This window comes from Rhopilema esculentum, chromosome 4 (genome assembly GCF_057945365.1).
Source record: "Rhopilema esculentum isolate cy_ngs chromosome 4, ASM5794536v1, whole genome shotgun sequence".
Taxonomy (NCBI): domain Eukaryota; kingdom Metazoa; phylum Cnidaria; class Scyphozoa; order Rhizostomeae; family Rhizostomatidae; genus Rhopilema; species Rhopilema esculentum.
Window position 1 is genome coordinate 6563136 of NC_142818.1, and position 27471 is coordinate 6590606.

A 27471-nucleotide genomic window follows, 5' to 3' on the forward strand; every position below is an offset into this window, starting at 1 on the left:
CATGAAACAGTACATTGCTTACTGTTCATTATAGTTGTCAAATATATTGCAAAACATCTATTTAGAGCCATTGTAAATATTTTGCAGATTTTGAGGTCAGGATCATTAGTTGATAAACGCCTTACTAGCCTCTGTAAGATCACGGGCTAATCGAGCACTTTTCCAAAAAATTTTCATTTACAAAATATGAAAACTTGGGTAAACAATTTATGGTTTGAAGCCTGTGATTTACTCTTTGCAATATTTAGTAGCTGTTTCGTGGATAAAAAACATCTCATACCTATATAATGTTTTAAGTTGCAAGCTTGAAAGATGTTGACACGCGAACATAAGCTATGTTTAAATATAAGACGCTCACTGGAAGAACAAAACTTGATCTCTGTACCGATTCAAAAATTCTCTTTCGTTGTTGCCTTGTTTTGAAAAAAGGTAGTTACCTCAGTTATCGTAAAGACTTGGTTCATTTGTTTGGTTTTGGTAGGAAGTTTGGTTAATTTTTGCCTCTAGCTCGCACACATTTATAAAACCTAGTAATCGAAACGTAGTTTATTGAAATTTGTGCCAGAAGAATCAAGGGGATAAGCGAGTCCAAAGAAAGTGGCTGCCACGCTGATGACGAAGGTAAGTCAAAAGGAACAAAAGAGTTTCATGTTCTGCGCTCAGGCCACGCATTTCTTTAATGTTTTGTAGGAATGTGTTGATAGTTTTGATGTTTGGACCAGGAGAATGATAAAGCCATTTTTGACTCTCTGTGCCAACTATTTAGTTCTCTGTACAGAAAGCCTGTCTTGGTGCCTTTGTGTCTCAAAATTACCATGGCGACCACAAAAAGACGTTTAGCGCTGAGAAGTAATTAAAAGATACATTTGAATAGCGATTGTTATTGGCTGTCTCCCTTACAGAATTAAGGACGTATAGGGGATCATAATTCTTTGTCATTAAACAGAAATAGCTGATTACGTATAATTCATTGCAACATTATGAAAAGGAAATTAGTTTTTAAAGTGGTAATTTGTTTGAAAATTTAGATTTCTTTTCCTCTTCAAGTGTAACGTCAAGCTGACAGGGCCCTACCCACCAAGTTTCCTGGTCTTTTCAAATGATGCCAAGAATCCAGCTCCTTAATTAGATTTGCAGCTGAATCATTGTAGCTAGTCCAATTGATTCCAGTTGAATAATTCATATTAATGATTTAGTCAATTAAGAAAATTATACATCTAATACAAGGACCAAATTTCGTTAGCCCTGTTCCCGTTTTACGTTTTTCGTCAGTATACTGTAGGGTTGGTATTGTTTTGTCATGTGGTCAGACATCAATTCAAACAATGACTCCTCTAGCACTAGAAGCATTTTATTTGTAATGAAAGATTTTTTACATTGCTGTAGATCCTCTCATTCTGCAGATCATGCTAAGTCCTTTGAAGTTTGTCTATCAATTTATCAAGCATTGACGTAAAACTTGCTAATGTACGACATCCAACAGTAGATTTGTTGCGCTTATCGATTCCGTGCATCCAAGCTCCATAATGTTATCAAAATTTGATACATCTTTAGTTAACTACAGTTATGGGTAGAGGCATGGGGGCTGTAGCCTTCATAACTCTTACACACTATGAAAGCTACTTTTTGTTGAACTGACAAAACATTGTAAACTTTCTCTGCTTCTTATAATGTGTTAAGATCCTTAACCCTTGATGGAGGGAATCCTATACAGCCTGATTAAATCGTAAGTAGAACTTTGCTAATGCTCCTTCTCACTCGTTTTCTCCCCGCGACGCTCAATACAGATCACCAATCATTACGATAGTTCTGTGCGGTATAGGGTAGCTATTAATTCCATAATTGCTTCTTTCTTTAGAACAAAATGATTCTTTGCCTATACAAAAAGAGTATCTAAATTAATTTTTGTCTGAATTAATGGGACACTACTATCCCACTTTCCTTGAAACTTAATGAACGATTTCCTCAGAATAGCAAGTCTTCCTTTTAGCACTGAACCTTTTGTTTCTTTCAGAATTCAGCGAATATTTTTGATATCACAATAAGGTTTTGATTATGCCCTGCTACATCATCTATCTATTTAGCCCTTATTACTCCAGGAAACAGGACTTAATCAAAGTGACTTATCAAGCTTTTTGCAAGTGTAATTAACAGCTAGGAGTTACTGTTATCCGTGTCCTCAATGGTATTTCACATGCCTGCAGCTAATGGGCAGTTTGGGGAAATTTAAAGTTTCCAGTAAAAGATGCAGGGAATAACCCCTCTTTCCTCAAACAACGTTCCTTGAAGAGCCTATACCCTGGGTACCAGAGCCTCAGAAAGTCAAAGGATGATGACCGGTTTGAAAAGTTGCAAAGAACGGGGAAGTCCTTCCCATCCCCATTCGCAATCCCTTTTCCGCCTTCATAACCCTTCGACTCTCTGAGGCTCTGGTACCCAGGGTAAAGAGCCTGTTGCATAAACTATCGAACAAAACTATCTTGAATAAACTATTGCTATTATACATTGTTTCATGAGGAGCTGGGGATGCTACTGAAAACACGCGACATTCTATCGTAGTGTATCAGGCATTTTGGCTGGCATTGTCAGTGGCGGTTTTAAAGGGGGGCCATGGCCCCAGGCCCCGCGCTTATGGCAGCCAAAAGGGGCCCCACACCTGAGAAAAAAGATAGAAATTGTAAAGAACAAGGGCCCCGCAGATGTTTTTTGCCCCGGGCCCTCCAGTCCCTAATACCGCCACTGGGCATTGTAACATTTGTGGATTCAATTTTTCCTGTTTTTGTAAGCTTGATTTACCTATAAAAGTGTCATATGAAGCTATGCATCCTTGATTCAACCAGCACGTGTTACGATATTACCAGTAATGTTCTACTTACCCTTTCAACTTTGTTCCTCTTTTTCCTTCATTGAGTTGTGAATTTGAGTTCGGCCATGTAGATGTGGTCGGGCAAACATATTTTTAATTAGTAATGCAAGCATCGTAATGGGAAAATGTTTGATTACGAAGTTATTGCATTGTTCAACATGCATTAGATTGCTTCTACTTGGTTTTTCAAGCCGAAGTGAAATCTAATAAAAAATTAACGAGGACTAGGCTTGAATTTTACGCGACTGGAATAGAAACAATTTACTACGGACGACATCAGAAGTGACATTAAGACATTAAGAAAGTAAAGGTGTTCAAAATAATCTTGTATTTGTTTTAATTTCATTCTCAAATTTTTAGCGCTCCGTGAAATACAAATTGTTTTGTTTTTATTTCATCCAAATCAAAAACATCACTAGCTACTCAATAAATCCCCTACAACAAATAAATCATATGCTTTTCTGTCACGTCCAGCTGAATTCGTGATAAATTATGTAGACCCATAGGTGGACAATTTTCCCAGATCTTTTATGTGTTCAATTATATGTCGATGTAAGTCAGTCAATTACGCAACTTAATGTAACAAAGCCTCTGCTACATTTGAATATAAAATCGATTAATGAATTGGTGGAGTCGTAAGAACTAATCAGACACAAAGCCAGATGTTACAGTGGCCACTCCCTTTGGTCGAAGCACTGTGAACATGCTTTCAATAAACATACATTTACCATGTTATAAGCGTATTTTTATGAGAAGTCAATGGATGGAAAAAGGCTATCGGAGTTATAGTGTGTTAATACATTTTGTACAATTTCCATTGGTCCTCTCGAGTCTTGCAAAGAAAGAAGCTATTTCATTAAGATCATGACAAATATCAAGCTACACCAAATCTTGGAATTCCTCCAGTTCAAAGATTCAGTGTAGTGAAATCTTCAAATCTCAGTTACCAACTCTTGCAAACCACCAGAAACTCTTACCCTTCAAACTACTAATTTGTGAAATGACAGAACATTAGATCCTTATAGGCCCAAATCTCCGTTTTATTCAGTACTCCATCATTTGATAAACGAAGCAACTTTATTTTTCTGGAGACGATTACAAAAATCTTTCGTTTTTATGAAAGGCTCCTTTAAGTCCTCTGGGCATAGCCGCTCGTAACACATCATTATGCTCATATATTGAACAAGTCGCGCGCAAGCAGTGATTGTTCATTTATTTGTAAAATGATGTCATTACTTGCCCAATGTAACATTTGCTATAAGATCAAAATTGAAGTAACTTATAATGAGTTTCCTTGTACCCAAGCTTTCATCAACCAGCGTTACACTATTTGACCCGCTTATAAACCCTTAAAGTCTACGCCAGTTTATGCTTATTCACCCTTTACATAAAATATAGATTTAAATAAAGCCTTGGATTCTGATTAACCTTAGTACCAATTTATCCTTCACTATGTGCGTTCGAGGTGTTTAAGGTGCGTAACACTCCCATGCATTTCCTCTTTATAATTACTTATTTGCTATCAATTGCCGTTCCTAATTGGCTGTTAGTGTGTACATCATTGCACTGCGCTGCCCTCATTGCTTAATTAGATAGAGATTCGGACCACGACGCATGTGTCAATGATCACTAACTAGTTGGGTCTTACATAGAGGGTCGATATCAATCTGAATCCGTTCGAATGAAAGCAAAGACGGCACAATGTTATAGTCATCTATTAAAAGAAGCTTTTTATATCTATTTGTTTTTCTGAACAGCAGAGGCCTCTGAATGAGAATGGAGCATTGGTGTGGATGGATTCTGTTTATGACAATACTATACTGTACGGAAGGAAGAGATTTTCATGAAAAGGCAAAATACCTCGGTTTGCAGGTAAGCATACAAAAACGTATTAATCATAATTTGCTAAAATCTCTGACATCCATATCACCACTTTTTAAAGGTTGGTGAGTTTACCTTTTTGCAATCCTCTGGATAGGTTTAGTTCATGTGACTTCAATATATTCTGAGTCATTGGTGAGGATCTTTGCTACTTAGCAAGCTTCTGGGGTCAATTTCTGAAATGTTTAAATCAGTACTAAACTCGTAAATACAACATATTTAAGTCTACGCATTCTTATATTTTATGTTGGGTATGGAGTCTACTGGTACAAATGAAAACAAATAAATATTTTGGGTATGGAGTCTTAATGGATTGGCTGACATTGCTCTATGAAACATTCGAAGCACTGGCTTAACTAGATTGTTTCCAATGGTTGCGAAATGAAGAAGAGTTTTATGTAAAACGTGGCTTGCGCTGCTTTCTGATCTAACTAACATCTTTCACTTAAGTGGGTTTATAAGTGGCAAAAAATTACATGTTGCGAATGAGTTTTAGAAGCTGGCGTATGTAAGTGTGCAACAGGAACTATTTTGCTATTTCTCTTGCCAATGTCACCATTAACCAAACTTGATTACCTATCTAGCCAATGAAATATCTCATTTCATTATTATGGTTTTGTATTAATTGTGAGAGAAACTGGATGTCATTGCATATCGTGTGATCAACGATAACTTACATGGTCCCCCAGTACCCCCGTTTCGTCAATAAGGGCTCCCTCTATTACCGTATTTGGTATCAATGCTACAAAAGATTGAGCAAGGAGCTTTGAAGCGAAGGTTTGATGTGAGAGAGGAAGCTACCTGAAGATTTGTCCCCTGCCAATTTGCCATGATTTGGGTATTAGTTCTCTGGAAAAGGTAAATAAAAGCAAAAGCAGGGCTGTCGCTAGCGGGGGTTGCGGGGGTGCGGCACTCCCCCCCCCCCCCCTAGAAAATTCTTGTCGGCAAAGTTTCAAAAAGTAGAGTTTTGTTAGGTTTTGCTTTCAAAGTTTCCAAAGCAATAGCTTTAACTTGCAGTGTGGATGACATGATGATAAGACCGAAAAAGAAACTGTCGGCATATCCAGGGCCACCTAATTTCCACCTAAAGTTTGGGGAAGATCAAAATTTATTGAACAAGTCTGAACGCTGATCCTGGAGGTACTGGAAGCGGGGCAGGGCAAGGGAGGTAAAGTGCCCCAGGGTCTTGAGGTCTAGAGCGCCTCCTAATGTAGTGAATTCCATTTTAAGAATAGAATTAACGAAACGTAGCAAAAATATGTAAGACGTTCAAAACGTTTGCAAGAAATGACTTCAATAGTTATTCTGAAATGTATTTTTAAGATAATCTAAAGGGCGTGATCGCAAAATATTTCTGGTCGATCCTCTCGTAAGGGGCCACGTCTTTCAGTTTTGCCTCCAAAATCACTGTCCAGTGCCCCTACCCTTTGCCCCACTTCTCTACAGCGACACCCCCGTATTAAAGGGTGGTATATTTTAAATATTTAGACTAAAGGTGCGAATATTGAAGACCCTGAACATACGGAAGATCTCAAAAAGCCAACACTCGTTCCCCGTTTTTAATACCATGCTAAAAGCCAATAAATGCAAGCTGGGCACGTTGTAAATTCACCGCAAATTTGAAAACAATAATCCCAAAGTATCTCACTGTTCAATTATATTGATCAGAAATATATTACAAAGTTGTTATCGAAACCACTGAATTCTCTTAATTTGTGTTGAGATGATGGCTGTAACGATATTGGATCGACCTAGTCTCGCGTTCAAACCTTGATTGGCTAAAGAAGATATATTGCATCACCCGGAATCAATGCATTGTGACTAGATACAAATATATGAACACAATTTCACCATAGTAAGAAATTAGCGAATGAGTGCTTAACTATTGTTGACTTAGTTACAAACTGAGTACAAATGAGTTTAAGGGCGAAACTTCACTATTTTCATTAGGGGAGTATGAAGCTTAGATGCCCGAAGAAAGGGCGTGTCATGCTTGATGAAAGGGCGTGTCTTGCAATCACCTAGCTATTCTAAATCACCTAGCTATTAAGAGAGCAGTTCAAAAAAGAGATTGAAGTAGGGTCTCAGTTTTATCAAAGCGGAATAAAAAACACAGCTTGGAAATTTCGGAATTTAGAAACAGCTACGCAGACTACAATGTTTCAACAAAAAAGAGCTTCAGTTGCATTTTCCGAGTTTGATTTTCAACTTTCAGTTGCTCCGGAAGGAATTTCAACATTTGTAGAAACCAGAGCACAAAGTAAGAATCTCTGAATTCACCATAACAAAATCTCTCAATCAAAGAGAGGTTTTTTTGGAAGTATTTTACAGGTACACCTTTCATCAAAGCTCAATTTTCGTGTTTTCGTAATCATAAATATTGTTCAGAAATAGAAGAAACTCGAAAGTTCATATCTTAACTACAATTTCTTGATAAATTTCCTATTTTTTCCCGCTTGAACTGATTAAAACTTTCTGTTGCTTGTCACGGTTATTAGAATTTTTTTAGTTAAAAAACTTAGCGGCTGTACGGCCATTCTCTAGCGAAGGGTGCAATACTTTCTGACCGTAAGTGTAAAACCTTAAGAGAATTTCGGGGCATAACTCCTTATGAATGTATGATGAAAGTTTCATACATTTGGAAAAGAAAATGTCGCTTGATTTTTCTTAATAACGTATTCCGGGATGGTATATCCTTCAAGCTTTGATTTATGATGCTTCTAAAATTGTCAGTGTCTCAGGAAAAATGAGACTCGTTACCTCATGCCAGTCTAATTGCTATTTTGTGGCTTTTTTATTGCAGATATATCATAATTATTACGCGTTAGGCCTGCCTCTCGGATATCATCTAAAGACTGAACAGAGACCTTATATTAATATGAATAGAAATGTGTTTAATTGTACAAAAATGATTAGGCAGTTAGGCCTCTTTGTTTGGGTGTTGGAGTCATGATCCACTAGCCTGCTGCAATACTTTTAAGAAATAACACAGCAATCTCATAACAATTGCCAAATATTAAACTGATCAATTTTGAATCAATCAGTTCAAAATCAAGGCTATCAGCTCGCGTTGTTTTGATATTAAATGCCTCACTATAGCAACCACAATATTACCGCCCTTGTGCTTGTTGTTGCTCTTTTCTTTAAAGGGTTGTCCATAGGTTTCAATTCAACAAAGCAAAATGTGGCAAAAAACGCTTTTCCTTTCAGGTCATATGATTTGGAGCAAATACCAACACCCAAAGGGTCGTTTATCAAATTTCGAAATAATCGTAAGGCTCGAGACAAACGCATTGTGTATGTCTTTGGCATTAGGGAACCACGTGTAGTGATGGGAAAGGTTAGTCAAGGAGGCTTGATGCATTTCTTCTAGATCAAATGGATGGTACACTTCCTGGAACTGCATATTTATGCACTGTTTGATTTTATGTAAATTGTATCAATTATTGGGAAGGATAAGCCCCCTCAGCCACCCCATTTTCTGAGGTCCCAGCTCGAATCTCCAAACTGGCCCATTGTCTGCTGCCACTCTTTATCTGTGAGCTCGAGAAACTTTCTCGTTTTTCTCCAAGCCTACATCAAAACGTTTCATGCCTTTTTCGGTGATTATTTGGCGTCGAAGATGCCTGTTGGCATGATAAGTATTACATATTTTTGATTATCATCTTGGAACGAATAGTAAGGACAGCTTACTCTTTGATTGAGTGGCTTCTTAATAGCAAAAATTTATGTAGTTTAAGATGCGATGTTCGAAGAGACTTTGCTCGCAATGATTTTCTTATGGTCAGGGCCGTTGCTGGCTATTGTCTACTATCAATAGTTTTTGCACTGGGGAAGGGAACTGAGGGGATGTGTCCTCCCTCCACTTCTCGTAAGAACGATTTTGTATTTGTCTCTGTTGGGGGAGGGGTAATATTTTTGCCAAATGTTTTTTGTGACGTGGCTCTTTGATCTAGAAAGTGCTTTTATGTAGCCAAATGTTAGTAACGGATGGTCGTAATTGGTAAAATTAGCATCCCCCCTGTTGGAAAAAAGGTTTGTCCTCCCCCCAAAAAGTCCACCCCAGTGATTGGTCCCACCACCGTGTACCTTGGGTGCCAGAGTCTCTACAATTTGGCCTCAATTATTTATTTTAATTCTAATTTCAGAAAGGAATATTTGAGTAGTAAAAGGAATTTTAGGCCTCTTTCCCTCACCTTCTCCTCATCTACTGCATCGTCGCCAGCGAATTTTTATCACACCTCTCACGTACGTTTACCAAAGGGTTGTCACACCCCCAAACTCCACACCACCCCATATCTTCAGCCGAAGGGCAAATCACTCAATGAAAATCTCGTACACGTTTGGTAAAACCCTGGAAATCTTTTTATTTTTGTGGAAATTTTATACGCTACTTGCAAGATTGAATTGCCACTCGGCTACGGTCCTAATTGTAGTTAGTTGATTGTGTCTGGATTGCTATCTCTTTAGACTTGGAAATTTTTTCCTTGGATTCGGGGGAAACTCTTTCAGTGGCCGGTTTCTGAAAGTAACTTTTTCCTGATTTTAATTTATCTATTTTTTTAGATACCCGCAGTAACTTCACATGGCCTAAGATACAGACGACAAGCATCGACCTACTGTCCATCTCTAAGCACTGTCGATTACCGGTTGTCTGTAACTTTCGTTTTGTGTGTTGATTACCAAAACCTACAGCTCTTTGAAAGAGATATTATTACAAACAAGATCTCAACATTCACTGGTGAAGGAAAGGACAAAATTTCTATGTACCGTCTGTATGTTGCTGATAAACAGCGCGTTTATGACCACATTAAAGGCCCCCCTGGGCTGTCTTGCAGCAACAAAACCAAACTGAAAGATGGATTTGCAGATCCAGGGGGATGGGATCCCATATTTGTTGGGTACCAAACATCTGCTGATGTGCAATTTCAGTGTTCCGAAGATCAAAAAGTGAAAGATTTGGTGAACAGAATCATAACTGAAGTGTCTGTAAACAAATTGCACGGTCACGTTGGATACCACGTCATTGGCTGGACTCTAAATTTGTGGCACTGTGCAGCTCCAACATCGCTACCAGAAACGTAAGCTACAGTATAAACGTTCATTGTCAATATGTATGTATGCATTTTAAAATTAAGATCCAAACTTGCACCTAAAGTTGGAAAAATAACAATAAACCCAACTGTCTTCATAGGTTTTCTTAATCATTTTCTTTTCATATAAGAACTGTGCCAGTTAAAATGCTTTACTTAAAGAAAGATTTGTCTGTTTGCTTACAGAACGACACATGGGCCTTCTTCAGAGCCTGTTCCAGAGACGAGCCCAGTGCCATCATCCGAACCAGAGCCAAGCACCACATTTGTGCCAACGACAGAACCTTTTCCAACAACGGAGCCAGTAGCAACTACAGAACCTTTTCCAACATCTGAGCCACTACCAACAACAGAACCGCTTCCAACGTCAGAACCGGAGCCCACCACAGAACCAGGACCAACGCCAACTGTAAAATACTGTCCTTACACCAACAGTATCAGTTATCATTTAACCATCAGCTTTGTTCTGTGTATTGACTACGATTTTCTCATTAATTATGAACGCACTAACATCCTGAATAAGGTCTCAGTTTTCATGAATGTTCCGACTAATCGAATATCTATGTATCGATTGTATGTACCTGACCAACCACGAGTATACGACAGCATAAAAGGTCCCCCTGGTTTTACATGCACTAATAAAACGAAAATCGATCACAGCCTAGCAGATCCTGGGGGCTGGAAGTCAGTCTATAATGGATATCAAACATCTGTGGATGTTTACTTCACTTGCCAGAATCTCCAAGATGTTGCGAACTTAGTGCAAAAGATAAAGTACGAAATATCTCTCAACAAACTTCACGAGCGAGTAGGATTTCATGTCATCGGCTGGGTGTTGTACCGCTGGTACTGCTCAACAATGTCAACAACACCAATGCTGAGGTATGCATCTTGGGTGCAATTTCTTTTTCAATTTCCAAATTTTCGTCATTTTAGATGATCACAATGGGAGGTAGAACGGAATAAATATTTGGATGATTAATGTTGAATCACTGTTTTGAATGAAATAAAAGAGCTAAAAGTAGGTTCTCTTTCTGTTCAAATATTGGAGATGGTTGAATTATGGATAATTATTAGTAGTTCTTATATCAAAGAACGATAAATTAGAGCAAATCAAATATACTGGTATCCCCCTATAGGTAAAAACAAGCAAGTGTGCAAAAAAACAAGAAGCACAGACAAACGAAATTGAACCTTTTGTAGTACCGCCTATATGAAGTGGATATTTCATTTTTGTCAGGCCCTAAACAAGTTTTTTCGTAATGATTAAGAAGCTTTTTAAACTGCAGCCTGAGAAACTTAGGGTTCATAAGAACTTTATTTCGAGGTTTCAGCATTGAAAGAGAGCATGGAATCTTATTTGCTACATAATTTTGTCAATGTAACGGGAGCGGGGCGACATGACATATTATGCAGCATGTCAAATGTTGCTCAAATTGGTCTTTGCAAGTGGACCAAATCCTCATTATCGCCATTCCTTCTTCAATACTTGGCATCTTAATTTATATTACAATTTCTCAAACTTATCTTGATTTTCTACTGACTCTAACAGTGGCTGATATAGAGTAAACTTTCTTATTTTCAGCACACACTTACCGACCACAGAACCCATCCCCACAACTGAACCATCTCCCATGACGATTACTACAGCGGATCCAGGGACAGGAACCACTCCCAAATTAGTTTACTGTCCTCATACCAACAGTTTGAATCACCGTTTGACGGTCAGCTTTGTCTTCTGCATTGACTACATCTTCTTGCTGCAATATGAGAAAACCAACATTCTCAGTAGGGTATCTAATTTCATGAATGTCACCCAAAGCAGACTTTCCATTTACCGACTGCAAGTGCCTGATCAGCCCAGAGTTTACGATTTTATACGCACTCCCCCTGGTTTTACATGCACTAACAAAACAAAACTCGATCACAGCCTAGCGGACCCAGGGGGATGGAGGTCTGTCTATAACGGCTACCAAACATCTGTCGATGTTTATTTCACATGTCAAGATGCACAAGCGGTTGCAGATTTAGTGACAAAGATAAAATACGAGATATCTCTCAACAAACTTCATGATAGATTAGGATTTCACGTGATTGGATGGGTACTCTATCATTGGGACTGCGTGGCTATGACTACGACACCAAAGGTTGACACGTAAGTCAATTAATGAAATAGTCCTTGTTTAATGTAATATACTCACTTTCTTAAGTTTCTGCATTGTAAATATATGTAATGAGAAATGTCTTCACAAATCTTTATTTCTTTAAACACTGTCCAGAACAATATTTCCAAATATATTGAGATAAAATCCTATTCTCCAAAATGTTACTTCAGGACTACTGAGAGAACAACAACAGCCGTGCCATTAACTACAACGAATAAGCCAGCTACCGAAGAACCAACCACAACTGCACCAATAACAAATGTGCAGACGACAACTTCTGAACCAACCACTCAAAAGCCAACTACCGAACAGCCAACTACCATGGCAACAACGTAAGCACTTATTTATAAATCTATGCCTATGCTTCAGTTAGATGGAAAATATCTTTACCTGAATAATTATTTGATTATATTATAGTTTGGTCAAATAATATGCTTAATAACTAATCATTAGCAACTAAAATGGATGTCTTTTCAATTCAAACAAGCTCACACTTCTAAATGTAACGAAGATTACCACTTGTTTCAGTAAAGATGAATCTTTAACTCTGTTCCTTTTGAAAGTGACTATGAATTCACTCTCCCTTCCATAGGACTCCTAGAGTCTGTCAAAGCCCTGTCCAGAATCTTCCAAGTCCTGTCGTTTCATTCACTGCTGGAAATGTGATTGCATTCGTCATTCCTGCTACGTTGTTCCTGGACGCAGAAGATGGAAACACACGCCAACTTCAACTGCAGCTCACCAAAAGCTCTACCAACTTCCCTTCAAAGTGTTGGTTTGCATTCAATCAAACAACACAGTCAATCAGTGGTCTAACCTACACTAATATGCTACCAAGTGGTCAAAATACAATTTCATTTGTCTTCACAGTCACAACAACCGACTCATGTCAACTTTCCACTTCTGCTGATGTGTCCTTCAACATTCAAGTGCCTGGACGATCCTGTTTCACAATGTTGTTTGTATTCCAGACGCGAATAACTAGAAACTGTGAGTTTGTGCCTGCACAGCAATTCGCCGAGAAAGTGGCTGCATTTTATGGCCTAAGGCTGAACCGGGATATAACAGTTATAGACTTTTCTAAAGTTGCTGGCAGCAATACGCAGTTTCAAGTCTTGATCGGATTTTCAAGCAACGTTGTTGGTTGTCAACCGTGCAACTTTACTGCATTGACTGAACTGAAGAACCGAATTATTGAAACGTCAACAGGCAGTGTTAAGCCAGAATTTGTCAACGTTGTGTCCCCAGAGTTCATCGTTAACAGCGTCGCAGCTACTGGCTTGGACTCCTGTGCAACACAAACTACCACATCCTTGCCAAGTACAACCTTGACTCCAACAACCACACCACTGACTACAGTTGCAACGTAAGCAAACTAAAAAAATTTTTTTGTCTCTTAGCGTTCCATGGTTAATTTCATTTTTTTATTCTTCAAAAGGTCTCGAAGAAATCTAAATTTTCTTCTATTAAAATATGCTGGATAGACAATACGCTAAAGCTAAAGATCGTCTTTATGGATCCTATGACATACCTTATGACCTGATAGAGGTCTAGGCACACTAATACCAAAGATTTCAAGTTTTGTACCCAACCTGTTGCAACACATATTTCTGTCTATTTTGCTATTGCCAGTTTTGAAAAGCACTTGACCGTGATAACCGTGATAAAGGTATTTGATCTGGGATGGCCATTTCAAATCAGATCAAATTGCTTTATGTCTAACCTATCTTTGTACTACGATTTTTCTCTCTTTCCATAGGACTCCTAGAGTTTGTCAAAGTCCTGTCCAGAACATTCCAAATCCTGTCGTTTCATTCACTGCTGGAAATGTGATTGCATTCGTCATTCCTGCTATGTTGTTTCTGGACGCAGAAGATGGAAACACACGCCAACTTCAACTGCAGCTCACCAAAAGCTCCACCAATTTCCCTTCAAAGTGTTGGTTTGCATTCAATCGAACAACACAGTCAATTAGCGGTCTAACATACACTAATATGCTACCAAGTGGTCAAAATTCAATTTCATTTGTCTTCACAGTCACAGCAACCGACTCATGTCAACTTTCCACTTCTGCGGATGTGTCCTTCAACATTCAAGTGCCTGGACGCTCCTGCTTCACAATGTTGTTTGTATTCCAGACACGAATAACTAGAAACTGTGAGTTTGTGCCTGCACAGCAATTTTCAGAGAAAGTCGCTGCATTTTATGGCCTAAGGCTGAGCCAGGATATAACAGTTATAGACTTTTCTAAAGTGGCTGGCAGCAATACGCAGTTTCAAGTCTTGATCGGATTTTCAAGCAACGTTGTTGGTTGTCAACCGTGTAACTTTACAGCATTGACTGAACTGAAGAACCGAATTATTGAAACGTCAACAGGCAGTGTTAAGCCAGAATTTGTCAACGTTGTGTCCCCGGAGTTCATCGTAAACAGCGTCGCAGCTACTGGCTTGGGCTCCTGCGCAACACAAACTACCACATCCTTGCCAAGTACAACCTTGCCTCCAACAACAACCCCACTGACTACAGTTTCAACGTAAGCCAGCTAAATAATTGTTGTTAATTCTTTGTGCTCTATGGTTGCTCTGGTTCGATTCTGGTTCTTCAAAAAATGTCCCAACAAATTTTGAATATTGTCCGGTTAAGAAATGGTGAATTGGCAATACGTTGATTCTGAAGATTGCCTTTTTGGTTCTTAGAAATAAAATATACATGCTGACATGATAGAAGTTTAGGCATACTAAATGGAAAGACCTCAAGTTTTATACCCAACCCGTTTCAACCAATTTTTTTGTTCATTTTGCTATTTCCAGTTTTGAATGACACTTTACCGTTATAAAGATCTTTGATCTCGGATGGCTATTTCAAATCGGATCAAATTTTTCCATTTGTAGCGTATCTTTATATTACGATCTCTTTCTATTTCCGTAGCACTCCTAGAGTTTGTCGAAGTCCAGTTCAGAACATTCCAAGTCCTGTCGTTTCATTCACTGCTGGAAATGTGATTGCATTCGTCATTCCTGCTACGTTGTTCCTGGACGCAGAAGATGGAAACACACGCCAACTTCAACTGCAGCTCACCAAAAGCTCCACCAACTTCCCTTCAAAGTGTTGGTTTGCATTCAATCGAACAACACAGTCAATCAGTGGTCTAACCTACACTAATATGCTACCAAGTGGTCAAAATACAATTTCATTTGTCTTCACAGTCACAGCAACCGACTCATGTCAACTTTCCACTTCTGCAGATGTGTCCTTCAACATTCAAGTGCCTGGACGCTCTTGCTTCACAATGTTGTTTGTATTCCAGACACGAATAACTAGAAACTGTGAGTTTGTGCCTGCACAGCAATTCGCCGAGAAAGTCGCTGGATTTTATGGCCTAAGGCTGAACCAGGATATAACAGTTATAGACTTTTCTAAAGTGGCTGGCAGCAATACGCAGTTTCAAGTCTTGATCGGATTTTCAAGCAACGTTGTTAGTTGTCAACCGTGTAACTTTACTGCATTGACTGAACTGAAGAACCGAATTATTGAATCGTCAACAGGCAGTGTTAAGCCAGAATTTATCAACGTTGTGTCCCCAGAGTTCATCGTAAACAGCGTTGCAGCTACTGGCTTGGACTCCTGTGCAACGCAAACTACCACATCCTTGCCAAGTACAACCTTGCCTCCAACAACAACCCCACTGACCACAGTTTCAACGTAAGCCAGCTAAATAATTGTTGTTATTTCTTTGTGCTCTATGGTTGCTCTGGTTCGATTCTGGTTCTTCAAAAAATGTCTCAACAAATTTTGAATATTGTCCGGTTAAGAAATGGTGAATTGGCAATATGTTGATTCTGAAGATTGCCTTTTTGGTTCTTAGAAATAAAATAAACATGCTGACATGATAGAAGTTTAGGCATACTAAATGGAAAGACCTCAACTTTTGTACCCAACCCGTTTCAACGAAATTTTTTGTTCATTTTGCTATTTCCAATTTTGAATAGCACTTTACCGTTATAAAGATCTTTGATCTCGGATGGCTATTTCAAATCGGATCAAATTTTTCTATTTGTAGCGTATCTTTATATTACGATCTCTTTCTCCTTCCGTAGCACACCTAGAGTTTGTCGAAGTCCAGTTCAGAACATTCCAAGTCCTGTCGTTTCATTCACTGCTGGAAATGTGATTGCATTCGTCATTCCTGCTACGTTGTTCCTGGACGCAGAAGATGGAAACACACGCCAACTTCAACTGCAGCTCACCAAAAGCTCCACCAACTTCCCTTCAAAGTGTTGGTTTGCATTCAATCGAACAACACAGTCAATCAGTGGTCTAACCTACACTAATATGCTACCAAGTGGTCAAAATACAATTTCATTTGTCTTCACAGTCACAGCAACCGACTCATGTCAACTTTCCACTTCTGCAGATGTGTCCTTCAACATTCAAGTGCCTGGACGCTCTTGCTTCACAATGTTGTTTGTATTCCAGACACGAATAACTAGAAACTGTGAGTTTGTGCCTGCACAGCAATTCGCCGAGAAAGTCGCTGGATTTTATGGCCTAAGGCTGAACCAGGATATAACAGTTATAGACTTTTCTAAAGTGGCTGGCAGCAATACGCAGTTTCAAGTCTTGATCGGATTTTCAAGCAACGTTGTTAGTTGTCAACCGTGTAACTTTACTGCATTGACTGAACTGAAGAACCGAATTATTGAATCGTCAACAGGCAGTGTTAAGCCAGAATTTATCAACGTTGTGTCCCCAGAGTTCATCGTAAACAGCGTTGCAGCTACTGGCTTGGACTCCTGTGCAACGCAAACTACCACATCCTTGCCAAGTACAACCTTGCCTCCAACAACAACCCCACTGACCACAGTTTCAACGTAAGCCAGCTAAATAATTGTTGTTATTTCTTTGTGCTCTATGGTTGCTCTGGTTCGATTCTGGTTCTTCAAAAAATGTCTCAACAAATTTTGAATATTGTCCGGTTAAGAAATGGTGAATTGGCAATATGTTGATTCTGAAGATTGCCTTTTTGGTTCTTAGAAATAAAATAAACATGCTGACATGATAGAAGTTTAGGCATACTAAATGGAAAGACCTCAACTTTTGTACCCAACCCGTTTCAACGAAATTTTTTGTTCATTTTGCTATTTCCAATTTTGAATAGCACTTTACCGTTATAAAGATCTTTGATCTCGGATGGCTATTTCAAATCGGATCAAATTTTTCTATTTGTAGCGTATCTTTATATTACGATCTCTTTCTCCTTCCGTAGCACACCTAGAGTTTGTCGAAGTCCAGTTCAGAACATTCCAAGTCCTGTCGTTTCATTCACTGCTGGAAATGTGATTGCATTCGTCATTCCTGCTACGTTGTTCCTGGACGCAGAAGATGGAAACACACGCCAACTTCAACTGCAGCTCACCAAAAGCTCCACCAACTTCCCTTCAAAGTGTTGGTTTGCATTCAATCGAACAACACAGTCAATCAGTGGTCTAACCTACACTAATATGCTACCAAGTGGTCAAAATACAATTTCATTTGTCTTCACAGTCACAGCAACCGACTCATGTCAACTTTCCACTTCTGCAGATGTGTCCTTCAACATTCAAGTGCCTGGACGCTCTTGCTTCACAATGTTGTTTGTATTCCAGACACGAATAACTAGAAACTGTGAGTTTGTGCCTGCACAGCAATTCGCCGAGAAAGTCGCTGGATTTTATGGCCTAAGGCTGAACCAGGATATAACAGTTATAGACTTTTCTAAAGTGGCTGGCAGCAATACGCAGTTTCAAGTCTTGATCGGATTTTCAAGCAACGTTGTAAGTTGTCAACCGTGTAACTTTACTGCATTGACTGAACTGAAAAACCGAATTATTGAAACGTCAACAGGCAGTGTTAAGCCAGAATTTATCAACGTTGTGTCCTCGGAGTTCATCGTAAACAGCGTCGCAGCTACTGGCTTGGACTCCTGCGCAACACAAACTACCACATCCTTGCCAAGTACAACCTTGCGTCCAACAACTATGGCGTCAACTACAGATGGAACGTAAGTCCTTGAAATTATTTTTGCCGATCATACAGTCATTTGTTTTAATTATCAATAAACAAAGTATGGATTTATCTCTGAGGCGCAAATTATTTTTACATTATTGAGCCTCTTAAAGAGCAACAGTAGTGGAGGTATTTCATTGTCAAGTTCATAATCGCCCAATGTGATGCTCCAAGCATTGTACTTGAAGTTCTTATGTTAATTTATAGATTGCTTTTTTCCTCTAAAAACCATTTACTAGCTTTTTTTGAGTTGATGGTCAACAATCCATTATAAATATGGAGGACCAAGGCATTTTTAAATTTTTCTTTATTCCAAACATTTGGATTATCAGCTTGTCTCTTTTAAATGTCACATGACAATATGCAAATGGTCAGTTGTCTTGTGTTTCGGAGGCTGTTTTGCTTACAGGAACTTTTATGGTAACTCATGCTTGACTTATATATTTTAGGAAGATATGTCTACCTCCAAGACTTGTTGAAAAAACAACCCCATTGAGAATCGACACAGGTACAGCATTTTCCTATACAATACCAGAAGGAACTTTCTTTGACAAAGAAGACGGCAATACACGATCCTTGTCTTTAAAGCTTCAGCCGCTTACAAGTGGCTTGCCTGCTAAGTGTTGGTATTCTTTTGACGAAGCCAAGCAAACATTTAGTGGCTTATCTTACGACGGATTACTGAATGAGATCAAGTCTAGGAATGTTCAGTTCAGTTTGCTTGCAACGGACAGTTGTGCTCTTACATCTAGTGACAATTTCACCATGCAGCTTTCAAGGCCTAGCCGCCATTGCTTCGAAGTCTCGTTTGAATTCAAGACACTGAATTTGCATGAGTGTGAATGGATCCCTGTCAGTCAGTTCATCGACAGAGTGAGCAGTTACCTGGGAACGAACTCAAGTCTTGATATTAGAGCGAGGAATTTTTCCAAAATTGGAACAAGCAAAACTATGTTCCAAGTTAGAATAGCTATTTTGCCAACAAAAGTCGCTTGCCGCCCTTGTGATTATATGGCAATATCAGATCTGACTGACAGGCTAGTGGATAAAAGTGACAAAAGCCTAAAAGCTGAATTCAAAAACTTTATGTCACCTTCTTATAATGTTATAAAAGCAAAAGCTTCTGGAACTAATGCATGTGCGCCAGTTGTCACACCAACAGCGATTGTGTCATCAACGGGAAGGTATGTGAATTGAAGTTTGATATTCTATCTAACAATAATATCAATTTAAACTTACTTAAAATTGGTTTACGTTCTTTGAGGCTTGATTTAGAAACGATTTTTAGAGAGATGAAGAGAAGCCATTTCTTCTTTAATGACAAAAGCTGTTAATCTCAGTAGTTCTTTGACTGAAAAAGTTTGTGTTACGTGTCGCCATTTTTTAGAAAGTATTCTTAACAATGGCATACAAGATTTTGACGAACCATTTATACTTTTACCCCATAGCAAAGTAGCGTGGATTCAAAACATCTCCATTTAGATGTTTGATTACTCTCTTTGTAAAAGGTTAAAAACATTGATGTAAGAAACTGATATAGTCAATGTTATTTCCCAGTTTTGGTGCTACTAGTCTTTGCAGACAGGTGTTGTGATGATCAATTTTAAAAAAAACGCAACAATGCTAAAAATAGAATCATGTATAAAAAATGTACCCTTTTTACATTTTTTGAAATGATTTTTCGAATTGGTATATCTTTAATACTGTTTCATGATGCTGATTTAACAAATAGTTTTTATTTTCTAAACAGGATATCATGCAAGAAACCGATACTTGTACGGCCAATTAAGCCACTGAGGATTTTCGCAGGGAAGAATTTAACGTTTACAATTCCCTCTGAGACATTCTACGATCGGGAAGATGGCAATACACGCTTTCTAAGTGTTTCTGTTGGCTTGCGCTATCCCGATATCTCGCCTTACTGCTGGTTCTCATACAACGCAACTGCACAGAAATTAATAGGCCTTCCCTACAGTGGACTTCTAGGGGGTAAAGAAACTATAACAATTGTTTATAACATGACAGCTATCGATAGCTGTGGACTTTCAGTTGCAGATAACTTTTCTCTTGTTTTGAAAAAGCCCCCTCGTCACTGCTTTGAGATGACTTTCACATTCAGGGCATCAAAAAACTATTCCTGTGAGTGGGAAGCCATCTTGGAATTCGTTGGAAGAGTAGCTGTCTTTTATGGATTTGACATGTATTCGGATATGTCCGTTGTCAGTTATACTAGATCTAAAAAATATTCAAATCGTTACTTGGCAAAAGTGTCCTTCTCTCAGAAAATTATCAAATGTGACCAGTGCAATTCAACACTAATCTCAAATTTAACGTACAGAGTACTCCATCAAAAGAACTACACTGTGCACTATGCTTTTAACTCCTTTTTGGCCCCTTCGTTTATCGTTGCTAATGTATTCATCGCTGGTGTTGATTCCTGTGCGGCGTATGTACTTCCATTGACTTTAGCGAAAAAAGAAGGACTGCCAATCTGGGCTTGGCTATTGCCAGTTCTGATATTCTCCATTGCGCTGGCATTGATTCTGCTATTAGCACTTTGCCGTTGCCTGGGATGTTGTACTTGTTGCGTATGTCTGTTTCCAGTAGAAGAGGATGAAGAATACTTTATGAGAAGAGAGTGCCCACCGCGTCGGCACAAGACGTACCGCGAGTTCATTGGCAGTGACTTTGACCAAAACTACCCATCAATGCGCAAAAATCGAGCCGGGCAATCACCTGATGATACGTCAATAGAATCAGCTGATGATCTAGTTTCAGCCGGCAGCGATGACAATAACCTCATACCCCCTTATCCTGGGAAAATCAACAAGCCAGCCAACTTTGGAGGAGGAGCAAAAGCGACGGGAGCATCTGTAACAACTATTGTTTACGCGACACCGCCAATCGGCAAAGAATCCACAGAATTAAGCGTCTTTTCAAATGCAGCCGCTGGTGGAGGGCCGACAGGCGATGGGGTCAATGTTGTGTACCACAATGTCACAGAAACGTCTTTTGGAAATGATGACGATAATTACAAAAGGACACACGGCAGCTTTGAATCACTAATATTACGTCATACCAACAGCACTGGAAACCTTTCGGGGGGAAAGGTAAACGGAGGATTCACAGGAAGCGCGACATCTGATCTAGACAGAGTAGGCGCTGGTTCTAGCATTGAGCAGGTGGGATCTTCAGCTGCAGTTACTGGGTGCTGGAATGACGGTTTTGAGCCTCCTGCTCCATTGCTAGACGAAGAAAAGCATGAAACCAATATTGGTGGACTAGGTGTCAAGAACGGCACTACAGGTGTTCAACTCTCAATTGTCAATCCAGCTGGCGGCATCTCAAATTCTGGGTACGATCCTGATGAAGTCGATATTGAAGCGGGGACAACAGGTCATTTTGACAGTTCGAGCAGTGCTGCAGTTACATTTAGAAACATGCAAGGACAGTCAAGTTTGCAGCAAAATTCAAGACTCTCCTTTGATGGGAATATTGGAGTGAATGGACAAAGGAATAGTTACCATGCATCTAGCTGTAGTGGGTTGAAGAAACCCGCACACAGTGCTCAAAGCAACGTCAGCGGAAAAGCGATTCTTGAAAGCTCTGTTGCCAATGAATATGCTTCTAGCGGGTCAGTTAACGATAGAGGCAATGTTGTTAATGTTATGACACACATGTCTATTCCAAGGCTTAACAGTGCTGGGTTACTGAGCGACTCAGATACCGACAGTGGCCAGAGGCATTTTGATGGTAATCAAAATGGGTCCGCTGTTGGAACAAGTGACAGTTATACAACCACTACCAACATGTGCTTACACCAGGCACTTCAACCTGTACAGAATGAAGCGAATGCGTGCCATGTTAAATTACGCTCAGGCATTGAAGGTAAAGATTCAGATGAAAAATCCACAAGAGGGCTTGATCAAAGTCTTCACGATCAAAGTCTTCACGATCAAAGTCTTCACGGGCAAAGTCTTCACGGGCAAAGTCTTCACGGTCAAATTCTTCACGATCAAAGTCTTCACGGTCAAAGTCTTCACGATCAAAGTCTTCACGATCAAAGTCTTCACGATCAAAGTCTTCACGGGCAAAGTCTTCACGGGCAAAGTCTTCACGATCAAAGTCTTCACGATCAAAGTCTTCACGGGCAAAGTCTTCACGGTCAAAGTCTTCACGATCAAAGTCTTCACGGGCAAAGACTTCACGATCAAAGTCTTCACGGGCAAAGTCTTCACGATCAAAGTCTTCACGATCAAAGTCTTCACGGGCAAAGTCTTCATGATCAAAGTCTTCACGGGCAAAGTCTTCACGGTCAAAGTCTTCACGGTCAAAGTCTTCACGGTTTCTTGTCCCAAAATGACTTTGATTCATCTGTTACTAAAAACGTAGATGCCGACAAAGCTTTGTGCACAGTATGCAGTTCTCATTCACCTTGTAATGAAAACACAGACATTATCTGCTTGGTAGGTCATTCAAAGACGTGCCCTACTGCTGGAAATGTGAGTTGCAGCAAAATGGAACGGACTGACGAAATAGCCACGAACCAACCATGTGGAAAGCAGTCTTCAGATTCACTACTTCACTTTCCCATGGGGAGCTCTAGCTCTGGTGGTGAACCCAAAAGCTGTGAACAATGCCAAGATGCTGCTTGGAGATCAACTTTGCCCAATATAGCCGAAAGACAGGCTGGAAGATGTACCGTATCCCTCAAAGGATCAGCACAACAGAATTTGGAAGACGAGGATTATCTTGCAAGAGACACTTGTAGTGGGGATTGTCCTCATAGAGCTTTAAATCGTATCAGCGAGGAAGGCGATACTCATTTATCATTTGCCAATACATTGAAAAATGGATTTGCAACTGGATATACTTCTGAGCGGGAAAATCCCCATACAGCGTCAAATCAGGTCGACGTAGGGGCATGCCCGTATTCATCAAATTCTGTAGCAAATTCAAATGGACATTCTACAAGGGATACGTGCGGGGCGCAATGTCCCCATAAATCTTCAAATAACATCAATGGAACATGCAAGCATCTATCGATTTCAAATGCTGCAGCAAATGGATTTTCCACTGGAGATACCTTCGGAGGAAAATGTCCTCACACAGTGTCAAATCAAGTCTGCGATGGAACATGCACACATTTGTCAGATGTCAGTTTGTCAGCAAATAAAGAAGACGCAACGACGAACCCTTGTAGATACACTTTTGAAAAGGTAATCAATCTGATAATAAATATAGATGGTATATATCAATTTGATAGTATATTGTTGTCGAATATCATGCTATTGCAACACGTGATTGCAAAGCATTTTTTTATCTATACCAAGCCGTTCATGTTTTGAAACAATGTTTTATGCATATCAATTATATTTAGAAAGATTTCTGTCTTGCCAGCAAATTCACAGGTCATCAGTTAATTTTGTTAGCAAACAGTTTTATCTTTGATTTCTAAGATTTTTAACGGTAAAATGAGTTATTCCAGAAAAAGGTTTGTTCATCTCAGTACATTGTTCTAGTCTAGTAGCTACCTCTAGTTGTTATTCATGCTACCATTTTCGCTTTAATTCTGTACAAATTTTGCTCTTGCCTACATTTCTAAAATATTCTCATTACAGGAAATTCATGTTGGGCCGAAGGACATGGCAATTAATGCTGCAGAAGTCAGCTTAAATTTCTTAGAAATTGCAGGTAGTAGACAGAACCCCGCATCATCAGACGATTTAAAAGAAACAGAACCAATGTCGAATTCAGCACATAGACCAGGTTCAGATGGTGTACGTTCGCACACAAGTATACACTCCCAAGTACTATCTAGACCGTTCTTTTCAGACCACAATGGTGTCATTTGCAAAGAAGACGAGACGACGCAAGGCTTCAATGAAGGTCGCATGCCATCAGCTAATACCAGCAAGAGTGATCATAGTTTTCATAGCACATCAATGGCATTCATGAAATCAGGAGGATATGAACGTTCAGAGATGATGTTGGGTATATCAGGAAAGCCAGAAGCATTAGCCGGTGGAGTGACGTCCTACCACGGGGAATATGGTAACATGCCATACGATGGGAGAAACTACATCACAGCAGATTTTCATTTTCCAAGAGGAGGAGCACGTTGTGATGAGCCTCATGATGTCAAATGGACACCTGCAATCGAATCTGTGACTCCACTTGGGAAAGAAAGCGAAGGTGATCCTGCTTTTGCAAAACATTCCTACCGGTCACAGCTAGAGTTCGATGGAACGTACCGAGGAGAAGCACTTTCACAAGGAATTGCTTTAGACCAACGCCGGGACTCGCTGCCTGCGTTTTCAGAGGGGCAAATTTTACAGGACGACTTTGGTAGAGCAGAAATAAGGCGCCAAAAGTCTCTTAGGAGGAATATTGCCGAGGGGGAAAAATTTGAATTTGTCTCGTGTGACAGCGATTATGATGCGATAAGAAGAGCAAGTCTTCGACGTGCAAGCTGGCAAAGAGGCCACGAAGGAGGTATTGGCATTGGAGATTTTGACGAAGGATCTGTTTCTGACGCTGTTAGGTGGCAACAAAGTTATGATCAAGCTGAAGAGGGTGGCATAGGGAAAGGCAGGAATTATGGAGTAAAAAGAGCTGGCCTGAAGAGAGGAAACTGGGACACGGGAGAGGAAGGTGGCTTTGCAAGTGGGCGAAACCACGGAGTAAAGAAAGCAGGGATACTGAAAACGAATTATGATAAAGGCGAAGAAGGGGGTTTTGCAATTGGTGTGAACTATGGCACAAAGAAAGCAGAAAATCTTAAGAATAACTGGGGTGAAGGAACTCTCGTTGGCATAGGTGAAGGTTGGGGTGTTTCGGATGAACTGGAAAGTGCAAAGTTGCAAAGATGCAGTTGGGGGCGTGGAAGAAGGCGCTACTTGTCGGATTCTTGCATTCTTGATAACAATGACGATGATGAGGAAAATGGCTTTATTTCACGTGATTTCGCCGCAACATACGGGTCAGAAGAGAATCTCCAACTGCCAGCAACACCATTTGATGAGAGGTTTAACGAAAACTCCTATCGCGATAGATCGTATTCCTTGCCTGATGAGCTTGACGATATGGATGACGAGAGCTGGCGTTTCGAAGAACCAAGAAGTGATAGGCCAAAAAGGCTCATCGAGTCAGTACGGTTTGTGAGGCGACCATTGAAAAGGTCATTGAAAAGAAATGGCTCAATGCAAAGGTCAGGAGGGAAATATACAAGAAGACATCCCGATGAGGCAAATTTGATCATGAGGAGAGGCTGGTTTGACGTCAGAAGATCCATAAGAGTAAAGGTAGGGAAACGATTGACAAGCGAAGTATGCTAGGGTACAGAAAAAGTTTGTAATGTTGTGATATTTTTGCTATAACAAAGGTCCATCTGAAAAAGCGCTCATCCAGGGTTGTAAATAAAAAAAGGATATTCTTCTAAGCACCAGATATTGTAAAGATTTCCAACAAAAGAACCTTTTAGCTAAAATTCTTTATGCAAAAGTCTTGAAAAAAGGAATATATGACATCTACTTTAGAAACAGCACATGGAACACTGAAACTTGTTTGCAGCGACATGCTGACAAAAGTGCTTAACACGAATGAGCTCGATATAACTTTTTGCATCACTGGGAAATTTCTATGCTGTGTACTTTGATGTATGTCTCATCGCTTATTCTATTCTATAAAATTATAGGTACCCGTCTCGATGCGAGCAAGAGTGAAAGATGACGCAGTGCTAACGGGGCCGGTACATCTAGACTCATTCAAAGTTAATGCGATCCAGATGCCGGATAGTTCATATACAACTCCGGACTCCATTACACTTACAAAGACGCCAGATACAAAGATTTTAATCAAAGGAGAAGCACACCGACACAGTGCGAACGACACTTCATATAGCTTTCAAACGAACGAACTTGAAAATAAATCTAAATTCGGGACATATGAAGTAAAAATACCGTTGAAATAATTTTTCATTATAATTTAAAGACTTTGATACGATTGAAAGAAGTTTATGGGTTTTTGAAACACTTTACTCTTTGTAATTAGGTTGCGATTTTTTCTATTCAATGTTTTAATATGGGTTTTTGAATAGTTGAGTGACTAAGATTCACTTTTTTCAACATTTCTCCGTTCTTAGTTCAAAGTTACTTAAGTAAGTTGGACAACTGTATTCTCACACCTTGCTCCCTGCAATGACATGGCAGGATCGTGTGTGGGACAACGAGTACGCCCTGTTTAGCTTGGATTCGTTTTAGATGCCTTATGATAGATCTAAAGTGGCAGAAAGAGCTCAGTAATCGAGCTTTAGCCTGCATGAATTTTATGGGTCTAACCGATTTGTAAACAAAAAATTGAACACCAGCAGTTGACCGAAAACACTTTGATTTGAGCCCGTTTCTGTTCTAGTATCATAATGCACCCTACACCATCCTGTCTAAGTTGAAACACTGACTAACGACGCTTATTCCAGTCATCATCGATGTGTTAAAAAGAAAGTGCGTGTTAATTTCAAAAGGGCTCCTGATTTTTAAACTCGAATTGCTTGAAGTGTGGTTGTCCAATAAAAGGGTATACGTAAGTTTTGATATAAGTTTGTACTCCACAATAACTTTAGAATTTGTTATTAATTAGAAGCTTAAATCTCTATTTGTATCTCTATTATATGCATTTCATCAAGTCATTAGTTAATGTATTTAGTGTTATGATTCAAAGTCGATTCATTTCTTAGTTAGCGAATATCTTAAGAAGCTGTATTTAACTGTGTTTCAATGAAGTACTTAATGGGTGTTCATTTAAAAAAATACCTAACTTCATCGAACTTCTGCTATATAAAAAACTTTTCTAACTTCAAAATGCAAAACTGCCAAAAAGCAAATCCTAAATGACCCTTCTTGTTAAACAATGTTTTATTTTGATTTTTGACTTGTACAAGGTAGACAAAATGATATCAGACCGATTTGCCATAACGAGGCTCCTATCTATATTCCAGTTTGAACTGCGTTTGAGATTTTGTTCTCAACGATCTTTTTAAAATTTTATTGACAGATATGTACTGGACCAGAGCACCGATTTGTACTGGATTTTATTAGACAAGTACCAACTTCTGATCAAGGAAAAATTCCAAACTCATCAAATTTAATTAAATTTTTCCATAGATTTTTTATGTTCCATAACCTGAAAGATTGTCTGTGTCTTAATAGACCTTGCTTGTAAGAAGTTGCAAAGGTCTTTCTCTGAGGATAAAAATCAATTAGAGGGTTAAAAAACCAACTGGAAGGCCTTAGCAAATTTTAGCAAATGCAAAATTTAATAAACAAGGATTTAGATAGAGGGGGGGGGGGGGTCCACCTTTTATGAAACAAAGAATGTTTAACTAGATTGCAAGCAAATTTAGAATTTCTAGACTTTAGCAAAA

At 39.3% G+C, this 27471-nt stretch overlaps 1 protein-coding gene across 1 annotated transcript; it reads left to right on the forward strand.

Moving 5' to 3' along the window:
* The first annotated feature begins 106 nt into the window (after positions 1-106).
* LOC135691319 (uncharacterized) lies at positions 107-26411 on the forward strand. The gene is made up of 14 exons (XM_065209148.2): positions 107-4738; positions 9314-9828; positions 10027-10722; positions 11426-11995; positions 12176-12337; positions 12598-13371; positions 13765-14538; positions 14934-15707; positions 16103-16876; positions 17272-18045; positions 18500-19234; positions 19801-23269; positions 23672-25354; positions 25747-26411. Exons 1-14 carry the CDS (start codon positions 4637-4639, stop codon positions 26020-26022), a joined length of 12078 nt encoding a protein of 4025 aa, XP_065065220.2. The 5' UTR covers positions 107-4636; the 3' UTR covers positions 26023-26411.
* Positions 26412-27471: the final 1060 nt, after the last annotated feature.

Coding starts and splice junctions, on each gene's coding strand:
- LOC135691319 (XM_065209148.2), top strand. CDS start 4,637: ATGAGAATGGAGCATTGGTGTGGATGGATTCTGTTTATGACAATACTA. Junction 10,723..11,425: donor TCAACAACACCAATGCTGAG/GTATGCATCTTG, acceptor TCTTATTTTCAG/CACACACTTACCGACCACAG. Junction 19,235..19,800: donor ATTGTGTCATCAACGGGAAG/GTATGTGAATTG, acceptor TTTTCTAAACAG/GATATCATGCAAGAAACCGA.